The 17865-nt window shown below is 55.4% G+C and overlaps 1 protein-coding gene across 1 annotated transcript in view; it reads right to left on the reverse strand.

The window, feature by feature from the left end:
• The window catches only part of PITPNM3 (PITPNM family member 3), a gene marked incomplete at its 3' end in the record, with an annotated part of 86011 nt that overhangs the window by 14347 nt on the left and 53799 nt on the right, over window positions 1-17865 (reverse strand). The window contains exons 5-12 of the mRNA XM_079725270.1: window positions 11242-11318; window positions 10651-10886; window positions 7560-7749; window positions 7030-7152; window positions 6391-6575; window positions 3219-3391; window positions 1774-1944; window positions 65-259 (exon numbers count right to left, since the gene is read on the reverse strand). Coding sequence (XP_079581396.1) covers window positions 65-259; window positions 1774-1944; window positions 3219-3391; window positions 6391-6575; window positions 7030-7152; window positions 7560-7749; window positions 10651-10886; window positions 11242-11318 — 1350 coding nt within the window. The remainder of the gene's footprint in view (window positions 1-64; window positions 260-1773; window positions 1945-3218; window positions 3392-6390; window positions 6576-7029; window positions 7153-7559; window positions 7750-10650; window positions 10887-11241; window positions 11319-17865) is intronic.

The following is a 17865-nucleotide window of genomic DNA, read 5'->3' on the forward strand; positions in this document are numbered from 1 at the left end:
GGCCACCCGGAGGAGGGTTCCCTCTCCCGCGAATCCAGGCAGGGCCCGGGAGACCCTCACTCACTGCGGGAGGTGCCCACGGGGGCCAGGCTGTCCGAGGACTCCGAGCTCTCACTGTGGGAGCTGCCCTGGCTTATCCTCCGCCCCGGGCGCTGGGACCTCGGGGCCTGAGGGGGTGAGGCAGGGGCCTCCAGAAGCGGCGGGCTGCCCCGGGAGCTGCCCTCCAGGAAGAGGGAGCTGTGGGTGTGCAGGGCGTCAGCTGGAGGGGGAATTTCACAGTCAAGGCCGAGTGGTGGGCCTCAGATGAAGCTGCCCGTGTGCGCCAGCCCCGTGCTGGGCGGGAGGCTGAGCCCGGCCTGCTCCCTCACCTGCCCAGCGGGCAGCCGGCACCTCTTACCCCAGGGCCTGACGGGACCCCCTCACCATAGTATGCAGTCAGATTTCACCTCCTCCAAGCCATGGGTTAGGCAGGCACGAGTCAGGGTCCCAACCATCACGTCCAGCCCCGGTAGAGCTGCCGAGGGCGCGTCTGGGACACTGCCTCAAGAGCACCAGCTGAGGTCACAGGTGGCACATTACCATGTACTCTTGTATCAGACTCCTCCCTGAGCCACAGAGGACTGTGGCTGAGCTTGGAAATGAATGGGGCCTCCAGCCTGGGAGCGAGGGCGCCCCCTGGGGGCAGGGGGATGCCCTGAGCAGAGAGTGACACAGTTTAAGATGTGGGAAGGTTTTAGAGCCCCTTCTATCTACGGAAACTCCTGACAAAAGAGGACTTTGGAAATTAAGTTTCCATTGAAATGGGGGGAAGGGGGGTAAATTGGATTTTTTTTTTTTTTTTTTTTTTGCGGTACGCGGGCCTCTCACCGCTGCGGCCTCTCCCGTTGCGGAGCACAGGCCCCAGACGCGCAGGCCCAGCGGCCACGGCTCACGGGCCCAGCCGCTCCGCGGCACGCGGGACCCTCCCGGACCGGGGCACGAACCCGCGCGCCCTGCGCCGGCAGGCGGACTCCCAACCACTGCGCCACCAGGGAAGCCCGGTAAATTGGATTTTAATCCTGAATGAGCCACGTGCACAGCAGCCCCCGCCCCCAACCTGGCCCAAATCTATGAACAGGCTTGGCTAAACTTCCTGAACTGTGGTACGGAGCCAAGGCTCTGATCTCCAAGCCCCTGACTGTCCAATAGAGGCCTCCCCTTGGCCTCACCCCGGTCCATGCCTGGCTCACCCCACTTAAGCCCTGGAGGCCATTGGCCCTCCCCCAAACCCACCTGCCCTTGCTCCTGATGTTCCCCCCACCCAGAAGATCTCTCCAACCCCCATCCTCCAGCTCTTCTCCACCTGTCCAATGCCTTGGTTGAAGGTCCCCTCTTCCATGAAGCCCTCCAGGGTGACCCACTCCGTGCCCTGCCCCTCCAGAGTCCAGGCTGGGCTCTAGGAATAGTACTCAGCATGGATCCCTGGACTTACAATCAGGTCTGACAACTCAAGTATGATGCTGGTCCCGGCCATGGGAGCTGGTCACGGGGCAGAGCCCAAAGATGCCTCCTGAAGAACAGGTGCTCACACAGGTGGGCTGCTCGGAAGGCAGGTGAGTCAGCTGTCTTCCTGTCCCCCCACGCACCAAGCACATAGACCTTGTTCAGGTGAGTCTAGTCAACTCTGACAGCTGACTAGCTTGGAGGGGCTGGACCAGAGAGGGTGTCCTGGGGCACCTCCTAGCTGGGGCCCAGCCTCCGGCTCAGCACACTCTTATACTCCTGAGGGCCTACCAAGGAGGAGGGAATGTCCGTCACCCAGCGGGAACCTCTGGTAGCGGGGCACGCTGACAGGCGACACCAGGTGGAACTTGGGCTCCAGCAGTGGTTCAAGCCGGGAGGCAGAGGGGTCTGCGCAGTGGAAAAAGCTGTAGACCTGACTGCAGGCAGGACGTACCTGGAAACCTGGGTGGGGGTGGGAAGTGGGAGGATACATGGGGGAAGCCCCTTGAGCACCTGCTCCCTTGGCCCTAGGAGGCTCCCTTGACTGCAGCTTTGAGTAGCCTACTCCTCTGCTCAAGAACCTGCCATGGCTCCCTGCTACCAACAGGATCAAAGCCATGAGGTTCAGCTTGGCCTTCAATGCCTTGCCAACCTGCCCCACCTAGAAGCACCGCTGTAGGCGCCCAGCACTACAGCCATGGTGGACGTCAGTGACTCCCCAGCCAGGCTTGCTGCTTTCCTTTCTCTGTGCTTCTGCTCAAGCTGCCCCTCCTCCTAGCAGGACGCCCTCCACTATTTCCACTGGGCAAACGCCTTTAAATTCTTCTAGCTGCCACTTAGTTGCTACCTGATCTATGAAGCGGACCTAGGATCTTTCGGTCAGGATCAGCACCCCTTCCTTCGGCCCGCTCAATTCCCAGGCCCAGTAGTAAGTAGACTTCTTAGTTTGCCAGAGCTGACAGAACACTTCTCCCATTGACCAGCAGGTGTCTCCACTGAGGCTTCAGCTCATCAACGCACCTCCCTGTCCCTCTTAGAGGACTGGACAGTCCAGCATCCAGGGAGCCCTAGGTTTCCTTAGCAACGTTAAGGACGGCCGTGGGATTCTGCCTCCTCTCCCCACTTCTAGCAGACCCCCCCCCCACTTTTTATCTGTTCCATAGTGCAGGTTGTTGGTAAACTTTGGTGCTAAGGAAATTCGAGAATCCTTGACCCATTGTTCTCCGAGGTGCCTCCAGCCTCTTATATCCTCAGAGTCATTGCTAAGCCATCTGCTGGTGCAAATCACCTCCGTGTGTATTTTAGAGGAATGGGGAGAAGGCACTGAAGGCTGCAGCGACTGCAAGAGCAAACGCACTGAGGTGAGCAGGGCATCTGCAGGGGGCAGTGAGACCAACCCGGCTGCAGAGGGCCTGCCTGGGCGCTGGGGATGGAGGGGTTGGGGGCAATAGGGCTTCTCTTCCCTGACAGCATGACAACTGGACAATGGGGGCACAAATCAGTCTGGGGCATGTGACAGGGACAGCGAAATCCACCAGGAGCTGCCTCACCTTTGCCCATCTAGGGAAACTGCCCCACTCTCCTCCCCCCCGACCCCTCCTTCTTCTTCCTCACCTCTCTCTTCATCTACCCCAACTCCGTGGCCCTCCCCGCCCCCACTCTCCCCAATTCCAGGCCCTCACACAGTGGCCTAGTGACCCAAAGGCATCTTGGACCCCAGCCCGCACCATACCCACCATCCAGTCCGGGCAGCACCGTCCTCCGCATGGCCAGGACCAGGCCCAGGGGCGAGCCAAAGAGGAAGAAGTCGGACACCTCAAAATCCAAGCGGCCCAGGCTGACCTCGGGGAGCTGGGGCCCCCCGACCGCAGGGGGCTCAGCCTCATCCTTCAGCACGCTCGAGTGGATGCTGGCCGAGGGAGGAAGACAGGGGAGCACAGGTTAGGGGAGGACCAAGCATGGGGGGTGAGCACTTAGCAGAGCAGCCTGAGGTCCGCGGTGCAGTGCCCAGCCCTCTGTCTCTGGGGCGGGGCTCAGACCCGGAGTCCACGTGATGGATCACCGACACGAGATGGCGACCATCTCAGCATCCAACGCCAAGGCCTGGCCAACGTTTGGGTAAGGCAGCAGTCAGCCAACTTTTCCTGTAAAGGGCCAGATGGTAAATATTTCAGACTTCGGGGGCCATATGGCCTCCATCACATCTACTTAACTCAACTCTGCCGCGTGGCACGCAGCAGCCACAGACGCTACTTGAACAAACACGCGTGGCCATGATCCAATCAAACTTTCTTCACTAAAATAGACTGAGCACCTGAAAACCTAAGCCCCCTGCGCATTGGCAGGTCTGCCCCATCGTACTGGTCTTGTGATGGCCACACTGTGAATTCCTGCTCTGTCCAGCAGAGAAGCCCGGCCTGGCCAGACAGCTGGGTGACATCAGTTCTGCCAGGATGAGGGCTTTCATGGTAACTCATGTTCCAGGCAACTTGCAGACACAGATGCAAAGAGCTTTGTGTTCCCTCCCCTCTAGCCCACAAAGGAAGCTGAGTTTAAAGAGAAAAACATGAGACACACAGAATTCCAGCCGTTCCCATCCCAGGTGCCCGTTGCCCCAAAGACTTCAAGTTGATGTTTAGCCACAGAGCCAGAGTGGGCTGCTGAGAATGGGCAGAAAACTGGGGACCTCCCTGACCTTCCAGCTGCATTTAGGTACTGCTCGGGGTTTAAGAAAGTCTAGCAGGATCCCATGATCTATGAATCCATTAATGGAATGCAAATTCTACTAAAATACTCAAGTTGGAGGAGAAAGGGAATCCTAGAAATAACAATCGAAATAATGTGTGCCAGTCCCCCATCCCCTGTGGGCAAGGGTCTGGGCAGTTGAATCTGAATCCCCACACACCCTCCGCCTCTCGCAGTGTGAGCATCTTGCTGTGAGGATGACCACCCTGGTGTTTAACAATTGGTATTTCATGTACAGCGTGGTCCCTAAACACACACCAACTACTTAACTGCCAGAGAAACAGCCATCTGTCCCTACACCAGAAGGAAGAGCTGGCTGTGTTGGACCAGCTATCGAGAGCCTCCAACTTCATGTCACTCTCCAAATTGGGGGCTTTCTTAAAGGATTTTTCAAGGATGAACCAGCAATGGTATGATTTTACCTTGCAACCTGACTTGAAATGTAGCTGCTTTTCTTTTTTTTTTTTTTTTGCGGTACGCGGGCCTCTCACTGTTGTGGCCTCTCCCCTTGCGGAGCACAGGCTCCGCACGCGCAGGCTCAGCAGCCATGGCTCACGGGCCCAGCCGCTCCGCGGCATGTGGGATCCTCCCGGACCGGGGCACGAACCCGTGTCCCCTGCATCGGCAGGCGGACTCTCAACCACTGCGCCACCAGGGAAGCCCTGTAGCTGCTTTTCTAAAGAATAATCTTTCAGAGGGGCTTTAAATATGATTTGAATATGCAGAGCCTTTGACTTAATAATTCTTCCTCCAGGAATCCATCTGAATGAAATAACCCATATATATATATATATATATAAAAAATATTTATGCACAAAGATGTTTCTGGAGTGCTGTTTATAATTGCAAAGAACTGGAAAAAGCCAAAGTGTCCAGTTACTGGGACTAAGTAAGATGTCATCCATTCACTCAAAAAAATATTTTTAAGAATGGGGAGGGGGAAGGGTAAGCTGTGACAAAGCGAGAGAGAGGCATGGACATATATACACTACCAAACGTAAGGTAGATAGCTAGTGGGTAGATAGCTAGTGGGAAGCAGCCGCATAGCACAGGGAGATCAGCTCGGTGCTTTGTGACCGCCTGGAGGGGTGGGATAGGGAGGGTGGGAGGGAGGGAGATGCAAGAGGGAAGAGATATGGGAACATATGTATATGTATAACTGATTCACTTTGTTATAAAGCAGAAACTAACACACCATTGTAAAGCAATTATACTCCAATAAAGATGTAAAAAAGAGAAAATAAATAAAAAGTTTAAAAAAATAAATAAAATAATAATAATTTTTAAAAAAAAGAATATTTACCAAGTATTTTAAATTAATTATATGGGGAAAAGACCACAATATAAGAGGGTTTTTTAAAGTAAAACTATAGGCAAAGCAAGTAAAAAATATACTGCAAGGAAATACTCCGAAGTCAGCAATGGTGAGAGGATACATTTTCCAAATGTTGGGATGACCTCATGCTACTTATCATCTGGGTAGAAAAGAGGAGGGAGGATGGGAGGAGAGAATTGAGGAGAAAGGGAAGAAGAAAAGAGGCGTTCCTTCCCATCTGGATCTATGTTCAATACCCACCTGAATCCTGAATAAATGTACAGATAATTCATTTAGCCAGTGTCTGTTAACATGCCTCTTCTAGAAAGTTAAAGGGTGGGCAGTTCCATGGAGGGGCCCGGCTGGCCTTTGAATGAGAGTGCATTGGGTGCTGGGACCTGGGAGACCAAAATGCTGACCCCAGCTCTCCAGTAAACTGGCTTTGTGATCCCTGGAAAGTTCCTAACCTCCTTGGCCTCTGCTGCCCCATCTGAGAAATACCAAGAACACAATACTAAGAAATACAAAACACACCTACATCTGTTCTTTCACCAGATTCTTAAGACCATCAGTGAAGTAGGCGGAAGAGCAGCATCTACTCTCTTGGTGGGACCGATTGCCCCCAGCTCTCCGTAAGCTGGGGAGTGGGGCGGACACAGGGTGCAGAGTCCAGGGTCTTGGCGCAGGGTCCGTGGGAAATGGCCTTGGTCCCAGCATTTCAGTGCTGCTCCCTTCCCCCCACCCCAATGCAAGGGCCTGGGAGTCACAGGCCTCCCAGATGACTATGGGCCGAGGTCCTGTCCCGCTGGACACTTTGCTGGAAGGCAGCAGGCACAAGGAGCAGTTACCTTGATAGGAAGGCGTGATGCTGGGTGATGGCCTCGCAGTCATAGGTGGAGGAGTCGCTCTGTTTCCGGGGCAATGGCCTCTTGGGTTCTTCATCCTCCAACGCGCTGGAGACATCGATGCTGCTCTTGCTGAGTCGCTTGCTGCCGGCCAGGCTGCATTCCTCCTCCACCACAACCGGGGTGTCCTTTGCGGCCGAGCAGAGGACAGGAGGACACTTCGGTCACCGGAGACTCTGGGGCCCCGCCTCCTCCCCCAGCACAGATGAACCCCTTTCTCCTACGGTGTGAGAGGCAGTACTTCTTCCAAAAGGGGCATGGGAGCCACAGCACAGTAACGGTGGGATTCTAGGCACAGGGCTTTCCCCCAAGTCCAAAGGGCTCGGCAACCCAGCAGGACTCCGGACAGCTGTCTAGGGACCAAACCCGGCATGAGCCCTCTCTGGGCTTCAGTTTCTTCACCTGTAATAATCATCTCCCACTACTCTTGCAGGACTGTGATACGATACCTTGTAACGTGGATGTCACAGCACAAACATGAAAAGCTAACACTGCTCCCCCAAGAAAGGCCCTGTTCCCCTGGGGCCGGGGCTGGGGCTCCCAAGGACAGACCCTCCCCCATTCCCACTATCTGGCCCGCACCTGGGTGCTGCCGACGCTCCCCTTCCGGCTGCTGCTGCCAGGGCTGTCACCTGAGGGCCCCGCGCTGTAGCAGATGGCATCGAAGGCCAGGAGGCCCCCCACACAGTCCCCGATGAGACACACCTGGAGAAGGCAGAGCTGGGACTGCAGGCCTGCCCGCTGCCACCCCCCACCCCCACTCCACACCCAGCCAGAGCGTGGGTCGCCTGTCCGCGGGGGAACAAGGAGCCTCTCCCAGGGAGGCACTGAGAGTCCCAACAGGGGGATGGGAGGGTCAGCTTGAGGACAGGAGGCAGGCTACAGTCAGGGGTCAGACTTGGGCCACAGATCAGCATGGGCTGAAAATCAGAACTCAGATGTTGGCCTCAGTTTTTCTATCTGTAAAATGAGGATAAACTCAAAGATCTCAAAAGCCTCTTTGGATCTCAGAAGCTAGGGCTCCAGGGCACCCTGGTCTAGATCCTTCTGGAAGACCCCAGCCTCTCTCCAGGCAGGGACCAGGACAGGGAGGTGAGGGCAGGCTGTCCTACCTGCCCACTGAAGCCAATCCCATCGGGGGATTTGAGGAACTCCATGTACACCTGGTTGGCTCGCTCGATGACGGTGGCAACTGCATCCTGGTACTGCGGGGAGGAGATGGCCAACAGGGGCAGGGCGGCCAGAGGGATGTGGTCCTGGCTGTTGCTGAGACAGCCCTCATCGTGGCTGTAGGGATTCAGGCTGCAGACAGGGGGCCAAGGTAAGCCCAGCTGGGCAAAAGAGAGCACATGCTGGCCAGGAATTGGGCGTTCGGCTCGGGGACTCTTCAGGAGGACACAGGCAGGGGCCGGACGAGACAAAGCACAGGCAGTGGGGTGGGGGTGGAGGGAGGGGCAAGCCTCTGCTGAATCCCCTGTATGTCCATCCCGTGCCAGCCATGATGTGGGCCCTGTGCCTCTTATGACAGCAGTGCTCTCTGCCCTTTTCTGTATGGCTTCAAAGGACACCCCAGTTATGGAGGAAGCCTCTGGTGTGGATCAGGATGGGGACATGTCATCATGGCAGACTTCCTGGAGGAGGTGAGGTTTGAACTAGGCTTCAAGAAAGGCTTTAGGGAAGCTAGAAGGGAGGTGAGAGGGCGTGCCAGGCATGGGTATCACACATCGGCCACAGCTTGGAGGTGGGCACGCAGCTGCACGCATGATATCGTGTCCATCTTTCTGGGGAGAGGATCAGAGCCATCAAGGGCTTTGCAGAAAGGTCTGTGACCCCAGAAAGGACTGAGAGCGCCTGTCCTACAGCACCCCCCCCCCACACCAGTGGATTGATCCTCAGCCGCTGCGTGGGCCCCTCACTTCCTGCCTCCCTCTCTCTGGGCAGCTCAGCCCCAATAGGGACCAGCTCCCAGCTGCCTGTGCCTGCCTGCACCCCACCCATCCTACCTCTGTCCCCTGGGGTACCGGACCCAGCTGGCCGGGAGGGACAACAGAAGGAGGGACTGTACGTCCCCTCCCCAGAGCCTGCCCTTCCCCCATAGTCCAAGCTCAGGTCATCCCAGGGCCCAACAGGGACCTGACAGAAACTGGGGAAGGTGACAGGGCTCAGGGCACCCTGGACAGGAGGCAGAGACCTCATGGTGTGCCAGGCGGGCCTAACAGCCATTCCTCATCTCCAAAAGAAACACAAATTAGAGGAAACAGCCCTCAATTGCAGCCGGAGAGATTTTAATTAGCTGAGAAAGACCTCCTTCCCAGCAGTGATTAGGGGTGATCGATGGCTGGGGTAAGGAGCTGCCTGGGGGACAGCTAGGCTCCCTCCGGCTGGCCCCTCCAGTGGATGCCGGGCCATTTGTCTTCCTGGAGATCAAGCCTGGTGACCCGGCCCTGGAGGTCAGATGTCCTGGGGGAGAGTGGGGAGGGGTGGGGAGTCCTGAGATTGATGATGAAGGAACACAATTAACTCCGACTACTGGCAGTGAGGGACTGAGCCTTCTTTCAGCTCTGCTTCCCAAACCCGCTGCAGAGCAAAAGCGTGGAGGAAGTCGGGATGCAGATTCTAGGGCTCCTCCCCTCCGGACTCAGCCCACCCAGGGGGAAGCCCGACCGCCTAGCAGTTTAACAAAAAACACACCCGGAGTCTGGGCCATTAACCAGGTTGGGGAACTACTCTCCTTCCTGACCGAATCTCCTTCCTTCCAACTCTGGTTGGGATCTGCCCAGCCCGTGTCCTGGGAACACGGATAAATCTAGAAGGCAGAGGAGACTTTCCTTTCTCTCTCAGAGGGGAGAACTCTCTCTCAGAGGGGACTCCCTGCATGCCCTCCCCATGTTCCCCCTGAAGCAGCCTGACGCTGAGCCCCTCTCCTTAGAGCCACACCTGATCCAGAGCACCCACTCCATCCCACTGGGGAGTTGGCACCAGACTGGGGATCCCTCTCCACCCTCCCCAAACCCCACATGGATGGGGGCTCCTCTGCAGAAGCTATGAAAGGGGGTGAGGGGCGAGACCGAGGTGCCACTGGCCTCCCTTTCACCCCAGCTGCAGAAAGTTCCAGGCTCCAGGCTCGAGAGCCAGCCGTTTGCCACACAGGTGCTCAGGGTCTTGTTTGCCTATATCACTGCTGAGCAGCCAGGGCTCCCAGCTGGCTCCAGGCACCACCTTCAGCTGGTTCAACAGGGCAGGCATCTGGGGAGCACCTGAGGGAGCCCCCGGGTCCTGGAGCAGTGGGCAGGATCTCCCAAAGTCCCCCAGGTTCTGAGGGCCCCCAGTTTCACAATCTGTCCCGTACTGGTTCCAGGGCAGGTTCGTGAAGAACTAAGCCCTGCAAGCACACTGCCTTATTCCCAGCCAGCAGGGTTCTCTTCTCCTGCCCTGGCCCACTGTCCACCAACAAGGACAGTGCCTTCTCCCCTACCAGGATGGTGATGTGAGTCTCAGCTAATGCCTGTGCCTTGCCACGTGCTTCACACACACTAGCACACAGAATCCTCACGATAACTCTAGGAGGTGGTTAATACCATGATCATCCCCATTTTACAGATAAGGAAACACACAGGGAGAGGTTAAACAACTTCCCCCAGGTTACACAGCCGGAACTCAAATCCAGGCTGACGGGAGAGCCCGCACCCTTAAGATGTTACGCTACTCTCAAAGCACACCCAAAAGTCACCTCCTCCAGGAAGCCTCCCTGGCCCTCTCTCTGAGTGTCCGCAGTGCCCTGTGCCCCCTCCATCATAGCACACATCTCTACTGGCTCTTAATTGTGTGGCTCGAGAGTGGGGCTGCCTGGGTTTGACTCCTGGGTCCACGGGCTGCGTAACCCTGGGGACATTGCTTGACCTCTCAATGCCTCAGCTTCCTTGTCTGGGCCAAGGAGACCAGGGCCTGTTGAGCACAGGAAGTGGGTCTGAGCACCACCCAGCCCCGGGCAGAAGAGGATTCGGTGCGCAAGTGTTAATCACTTTGGACTCTAGCTGACCACTTCCCACTGGTGATGCTCGTGGTTGATCGGGACCTGACACCCCAGAGAGGCCTAGGAAGGCACCTACCTGCCCACCACGTACCCATGTGGCAGGGGCAGCCCCTCCGCTTCGGCCCCCCCCACCAACCCCAGCCAGTCCAAACAAGCAGAAAGGGACTCACTTGGAGACGAGTGAGAAAGCCTCAGAGCAGATGGCGGGACAGGGGACGAACTTGATGAGGATGTGGCCCAGGGCTGCGGGGAAGTGGGCGCGCGTGACCTTCTCCAGCACGGAGCTGAAGGTGTGGATGTCGGCCACCTTGCAGGACGGGTCCCCCGAGCCCGTGTCCAGGATGTTCCCCCCGTGCAGCACCAGCAGGAGGACGTGCGTCTTGCAGGAGCGCTGCGGGCAGCCTTCCTAAGAGGGACATCAGTCAGGAGAGAGAGAGACCGGCAATGGGGAGGTGGGGGCAGGGGGCACACAGAGAATCACACACACACAGGGGGACTCTGACGGCACCTCCTGTGCATTCAGAGTGAGGGGCACAGGCTGCTAGGAGGGCAAGCCCCTCCGTGTCAGGGTGGGAAGAGTCCCAAGAGACTCTTTCAGTTCATGTGGGATCCAGAAGCCCAGAGAAGGACAGGGACCAGCGCGACGTCACACAGCAAGTCAGATGAAGAGCTGAGTGAAAAGTGGGTGGCCTGTCTACCAGCTCGGGGCTCTTCCTGACATCCTGACCACAGAGGTGGCCCAGACACCCTCAGAAACCCACCTCATTGTCTTCGTGGATCTCGATGCTTCCCTGGGCTGGGAACCTCCGTCTCCTCAAGGAAACCCGGTACAGTTCTCCTGTGGGGTGGACAGAGGACTCAGCATCTCCAGGCCTCCCTCACAGTGACTGGATGTTCCCTGGGCCCAGCTGGCATGAGGCCTGGGCTCCCAGGTGAGCTGGAATGACAGGGTCCCCAGCTCGGGAGGGTCACGCTGCCCAGCCCCTGCCGCCGACAGATACACAACCTGAAACCTTTCTCCTCCTGAAGAAGGGGAGGCCGGGGACTTCCCTGGTGGCGCAGTGGTCAAGAATCTGCCTGCCAATGCAGGGAACACGGGTTCGAGCCCTGGCCCGGGAAGATCCCACATGTCGCGGAGCAACTAAGCCCGTGCGCCACAACTACTGAGCCTGCGCTCTAGAGCCCGCGAGCCACATCTACTGAAGCCCGTGTGCCACAACTACTGAAGCCCATGCACCTAGAGCCCATGCTCCGCAACAAGAGAAGCCACTGCAGTGAGAAGCCCATGCACTGCAACAAAGAGTAGTCCCTGCTCGCCGCAACTAGAGAAAGCCCGCGCGCAGCAACGAAGACCCAACGCAGCCAAAAATAAATAAATTTATTTAAAAAAAAAAAAAAGGGAAGAAAAAGAAAGGGAGGCCGGCAGTGTGAGGCCATCATGGATGCTGTCTGTCCCTGAGGCCAGGAGGGGTGTCCCAGAAAGGAACTATTCTGCTTTTCTCACCAGTAACGAGAGAGCAACAGGACAGATGCCATCTGGTGACTACCAGTTACGGAGGGAAACTTGGGCCAAGCATCCCTCTGAAAACGACTAGAGGAGCTGGGTAAAGTATTTTTTAAAGGCCTGTTTGAAGCTCTCGGAGTGACAGCAAGGCCTTAAGTTATGGGACCTCGGTCCAGGGAAGGTGGATCCTCCGAGAGGCAAGGCCAGCATCCAGGAGCACACTCACCGTCACACACGAGATTTGGGGTGAAGCCAGCCACTGCCAGGAATGTTTTTCTTGCTTCTCTCGGCTGCCATGTCCTCCTCCAGTAAGTGCTCCTCGGCATCCAGCCCTGGCTGAGCTCTCATTCCTCTAACATGTAAACTACAGCCGTGGACCAAATCTGGCCCGCCGTCTGTTTTTGTAAATAAAGTTTTATTGGGACACAACCGACTTTTTCATTTATGTATTGTCTGTGGCTGCTTTTGTGCCACAGAAGCAGAGTTAAGTAATTGCCACAGAGTTCTTACAGCTGGCAAAGCCGAAACTATGGGCCATCTGTCTCCTTACAGAACAGTTTATCTGATCTAACACCCGCATTTCTGAATGTCACTGCACTGGACTCTCCGGTGGAGAGGCACCTCCAAGACATCCAACGGCCCCCTCATGGCCCACCCGGTGATGCCGGCCACACTGAGGAATCCTCACCACCTCTCCTTTCTCCCCATGAGAAGGATACTATTTTCTCTGTGTGGCTGAACCACAAAGCTAGACTGTGAACCAACCATTTGTTTGCCTTCAAGCGGTTCATCTCTAAAGCATCCGGTTCTAGACAGGATGGCCCTTTCTCCTTCCCACTCCACCCCCACCCCCTGCCACGAGCCTGCAGCACCCACTAGGAGTCACATCTGGGGAGGGGCCTTCCCAGGGGCTTTACAGGCAACCCTGCAGTAGGCGTGGGCGAGAGCCCTGGCCAACATGTTTCTGAGTCAACATCATCTCAGCCACTACTGGCCCCAGGGGAGGGAGCGTGCAAAGAATTCCAAGTGAGAAGCTTTTCTCAGTCAGCAAGTGCATTTCTGAAATATTCTGTCCTCACAGACACAACCCTGGTCTTAGGGTAACTGCTTTATGAGCTCGGAGCTGCTGCCCACACAGACAGAAAATCGTTTCCCAAATGATGGAGAGGTTTGGCTTGGAGGAAGACGAGAAAAAACTTGTTTTGAGGCCGGACTCTGCCCTGTGCTTACTGAGACGCCTTCAGTGGCTCAGACTCTTCTGCCTTAATTCGAACATCCTGTAGACCTTGCCCTGGGCTTGGCTAGAAGAGGTCTGGGTCCTGCCTTCAGGACAGGATTATGCTAAAAGACACCAGTAAATGGCTCCGTTTTGTTGAGCAGTATTACGTCCCAGGCACAATGAGCTTTACAGGTACCATCTCATCTAGTCCCCACAGTTATCCTCTGAGCTGTGGTCCTCTTATTATTAGCCCCATTTTACAGATGAGAAAACTGAGGCTCGAACAACCAAGGTCACTTGCCCCAAACCACACAACTAATTAAAGACTGAGTGAGCTGCCCCACACTCAGCAGAAGACGATGCTTGACAAAGTGGCTCCCCTCCCATCCCCACTGATCTCCACAGCTTCCCAGTGAGGTAGACACGACAATCCCCATTCTGCAGGAGAAAAAACAGGAGCACAAATTGATGTGACACCCTGAAGACTAAAGCCCCCGAGACTTCTTCCCACCGCACGTGAAAGTTTGCTAGTAGGAAACCCCGAGAGTGTCCAGGAGGGAAGCTGAGTGTCGCTTCCCCAGGATGAAGCAACCATACTTCGTGGTGTGTGCAGCCTCATGTGTGCAGCCCTGGGGCAGCTGGACCAGGAGGAACCAGGAGCTGGGCAGAGCTGAGGTCATGGGCGGGGAGCCTGGGAGACCCCTCACTTCTGGGGCCGGGAGAAACCTAGTTGGGACCATGGACTTTGGAGCCAGAATGCCTGAGTACAAATCTAGGCTCTTACCAGCTGTGTGCCCTGGGTCTCAGTTTCCTCATCTGGAATATGGACATAATAATAGCAGCTACCTCACGGAGTGGTGATGAGGATAAATGAGCCCATACATACAACGTGCTTAGGACAGGGCCTGGAACATGGTAAGTGCTATATAAATGTTAATAGTTTATTATTATTACTATTATCCAGGGTGCATCGGGGGGCACACAGCCAGAGCCACAGCTGACACAATGGGGCCGGAGGCTGATGGGGACATCACCGCCTCCACACTCCTGCCCTGCCCCCAAGTTCCTCCCTGAGCCCTGGCAGGCTCCCCAGCCTCACTGGGCTGGATGCCTGCTTGCAGTGTGATTACAGAATTAAATGCTGTGATTGCCACAAATTACCATAGCGAGGCTATAAATAAGTTGCAGGGAAGACATGAGGGTCCTGCCATCTCCTGGGCACCATGTCCTCCAGTATGTGGGGACTGCATCCTGCACCCTCACTGATTACACAGACCGAGAGCACCCGCATCCTTGATCTTCCTGTGGCCAGCTCCCTTGGGGCCCATGTGATGCCCTGGGCATCAAATCTGTGCTGCGTCCTGGCCACGAATGATGCTGAGGCAGTTCCTGGCTCAGTGGAGATGGGAGACCAGCAGGGTTGTCTTCAGCATCCCTCACCCCTTCCCTAGCCAAGGGGAAGAGTCTGGCCTCCCATGCTGTTTGAAGATGGAGACTGGCTTCCTTTTAATGCACAAAAGCCAGAAATGCTTTGCTCTGGAAGATGGAGGTGGGGAGACCTCGCCTGCCAGATCTGGATTCTGGCCCCCTGAGAGCTGACTAACAGGACCAGAGTTTCCCCATCTTCAGTCTTAGAAGAGGTCTCTGTAGACCAACAGAAAGGCAGCCTAGAACCCACCTGCCAGTACCTTGCCCACAAGGGTTCTGCTCTTCTAAGAGCCAGACATTCCCACCACAGTGACTGAGGCCACTGGCTCTGACTCACCCACGAGACACAACTCTTTCACTCTTCCATGCCTTTGCTCATGCTGAGCCCTCTGCCTGGGAAGCCCTTCCTCCCTCTGCAGACCAGCAAACTCCTACCTAACCTACGAACCTGCTCAATTGTCACCACCTCTGGAAAGCTTTCTCAGATCTACTCAGGCAGAGATGGTTATCTCACAGGGTGCCTGGCTGGGCCTGGCTTGCTGCTGTGAGATTATTTGTCTACTTTCCTCATCAGACTGTGGACCCCTTGAGAGCAAGTTTTACCAGTGGTCAGGACCTAGCATGACATTTTTGTGAAAACTTACTGCAAGTGAAGATCCCAGGGTACACATGACCTGTGAGACATCTCTATGCTGTCAAACCCCCAGGAGAAATTGGGATCAGGGGAGCATCATCCACCAGGAGGCACATTGCTTGAAAGTCCCCAGGGAAGTGGTATCAGGGAACCTCTGGGAATTCTAGAGCTTCCTGGCCGGGGCCTTATCACTCTGCCCCTAGAGGCTTCCCCAGAGCCTCTGGTGACAAGAGCTGCTGGCAGGGGTTCCTGGGTGGTGGGGAGCCACATTCCAGGGGCCCCAGGACCTCATTAGCAGGCTGCCTGTTTCTTCCCACTTCCTGTTCATTTCTGTTTGCATGGCGCTATTCAGGCTGGGTCCCTGCCGTGCCCAGATCTGGGGCGGGGTGAGCCCACAACTGTTTTTGTGACAATGTTTTGTGACAAGCTCTGAGGCAGGCCAGCTACTACAACGCCTGCTCCCAGCACCCCTGCCAGCCCTGGCACCAGGACCAGTGGCCACCCCCCAGCTCACCGTGGTGCCTCCTGCCGCCTGAAGAATAGAGGCTATTTTTGCTTAATCACATCCTTGGAAAGGCACAAATCATGATCATCCCTCTAATCACTGATGTGCTACACTCCTCTCAAGACAAAAGCCAAGGTTGTCACCCATGCACTCAGCACCCTAAGCAAAGCATCACCCAGTTCGCCCAAAGACTCCATCTCCCTCTCCACCCGCCACTGGGACCCACAAGGAGTGGGTGCTGGGGGTGCCCCCGGGCTAAAGCTGACCCCTCAATTTTACCCTCCATTCTACCAGCCCTGGCAGTTGCCCCACCTCTCTTAGTCACTCCTGGGGTCAAATGAGCAGAGCTGGGCCCAGCTTGAGGCCACATGGCACGTCCTGAGACATATCTGCAAAAGTATCTAATCCTTTAGAGCACATGGAAGCACATGCATGGGCAAACACACACACACGTGTGTGTTTGCATAAACCCAATGGCTTGGCTATCTTGCTCTGTGTGAGATGCATGGCATATACCTACAAATGTCTGGGAAGATCTAGAGCTTCATTCAGCTGCAAGCAGGAGGCTCAGATCACGGCCCCAATCCCCCAGGTAGACCCACATGGAGAAGGACACACACACGGGAGACAGGCATGGACGAGTCCTGGGATGGGAAATAAGTACCCTAGTCAGAAGGTGACCTCGGGCACCCTCCCCGCGACCGCAAAATGAGGGGGTCAGACCTCATTCCCTCTTAGGAGTCAGGCAGTCGGAGATTCCCTGAGTCCAAGCATGCTGTGTGAGCTCAAGCCTCCACGCCCAGCAGAATTAGACTCTTAGACCCTAATGGGACCTGCAGGCATGATGCGCGCGTTGCTTTGAGGGATGCCAGAGGAAGGAAGAGGAACCAAGAAATGGCAGGTGGCAAATGTCACCTGGATTTTCAAAGTGGTTGAGTCTATCTAGGGAGCTGCATGTCAATTTCCAGGCAAGACCTGTTGCAAATTAACAAACAAGTGTTTGGGGACCCTTAGAAAAGGAAGCAATGGTCCCCCAGAGCCCTGATAGGCTCACTCGGACATCTCTGGCCAACCCCACCTCATTGCTTGTTGGGTAGGGTCACTGGGCTGGGAGCCCAAGGTAGTGCCAAGGGCTTAGGGCATCTGGGGAGGAGGGGACACTGGCAGAAAGACAAACCAGGTTGGAACCCGCAGCTCTCATAGCGGCTCAAGGAGTGCAGGTTCATGAACGGGGCCACGATGCGGATGGGACAGTGTGAAGAAAGGGAAAGAATGGGCCCACGCTGGATGGTTTTAAAACTTAAAAAAATTAACGGTGAAATCTTTTGCCCAGTGAAATTTTCCTTAGAAACCCAATTTGCAGAACAGGTGAAAGGGGACGGCTCTGACTGAAAAAGGTTGGGGGGCCCAGAGCCCCGCTTCCTTACTCCCCCCGACCCTTGACCTAGGCAGCCACTGAGGGCTCCAGAGAACAATTAAAAAGCCACCAACTTTGTTCACCAGCCAGACTCCAGGCCACCCTCCTCCACGGTGCCCCAGCCCCTGGCTTTATGCAAAAACAGCAATCTAGGTGGAGGGGGTGGAGGATGGGTTGGAGGCCTGATATTGGAAGAAAGCACACCAAAATGTTTATAAGTGGTTTTCTCTGGATGGTGGAACAATGGGTGATTTTTTTTAACTTTCTGCTTTTCTCTATTTTCCATTTTTCTCTAGCAAACTCATATTTCTTTTAGTTTACAACTATTTATGAATACATCGATTGAATGCACTACAACCTTGTGTCGTGTTTACGATAAGAACATTTTCAACAAGCTACTACCCCTGACTCTGCTAAATGCAAACACTACAGACAAAACAAAGTGAAATGCCCTGCCCTCTGGGAGCTGACAGCAAATGACAGAATGCAAAAGGAAATGACATGCTTATGGAAGGAAAGAACGAATGTGAAACACGATGAGTGAATCACCATCCTGCATTTGGGTTAAAAATCCAACTTGAAATGACTTGCCAATTCCTCCTCCATTGGTTATTGCCCAAACTTGTGTCGGGGCTGGAAGTACCAAGATGAATCAGATATATAGCAGGTGCCTTCAAG

The sequence above is a fragment of the Hyperoodon ampullatus genome (genome assembly GCF_949752795.1).
Source record: "Hyperoodon ampullatus genome assembly, chromosome: 19".
Classification (NCBI taxonomy): Eukaryota; Metazoa; Chordata; class Mammalia; order Artiodactyla; family Ziphiidae; genus Hyperoodon; species Hyperoodon ampullatus.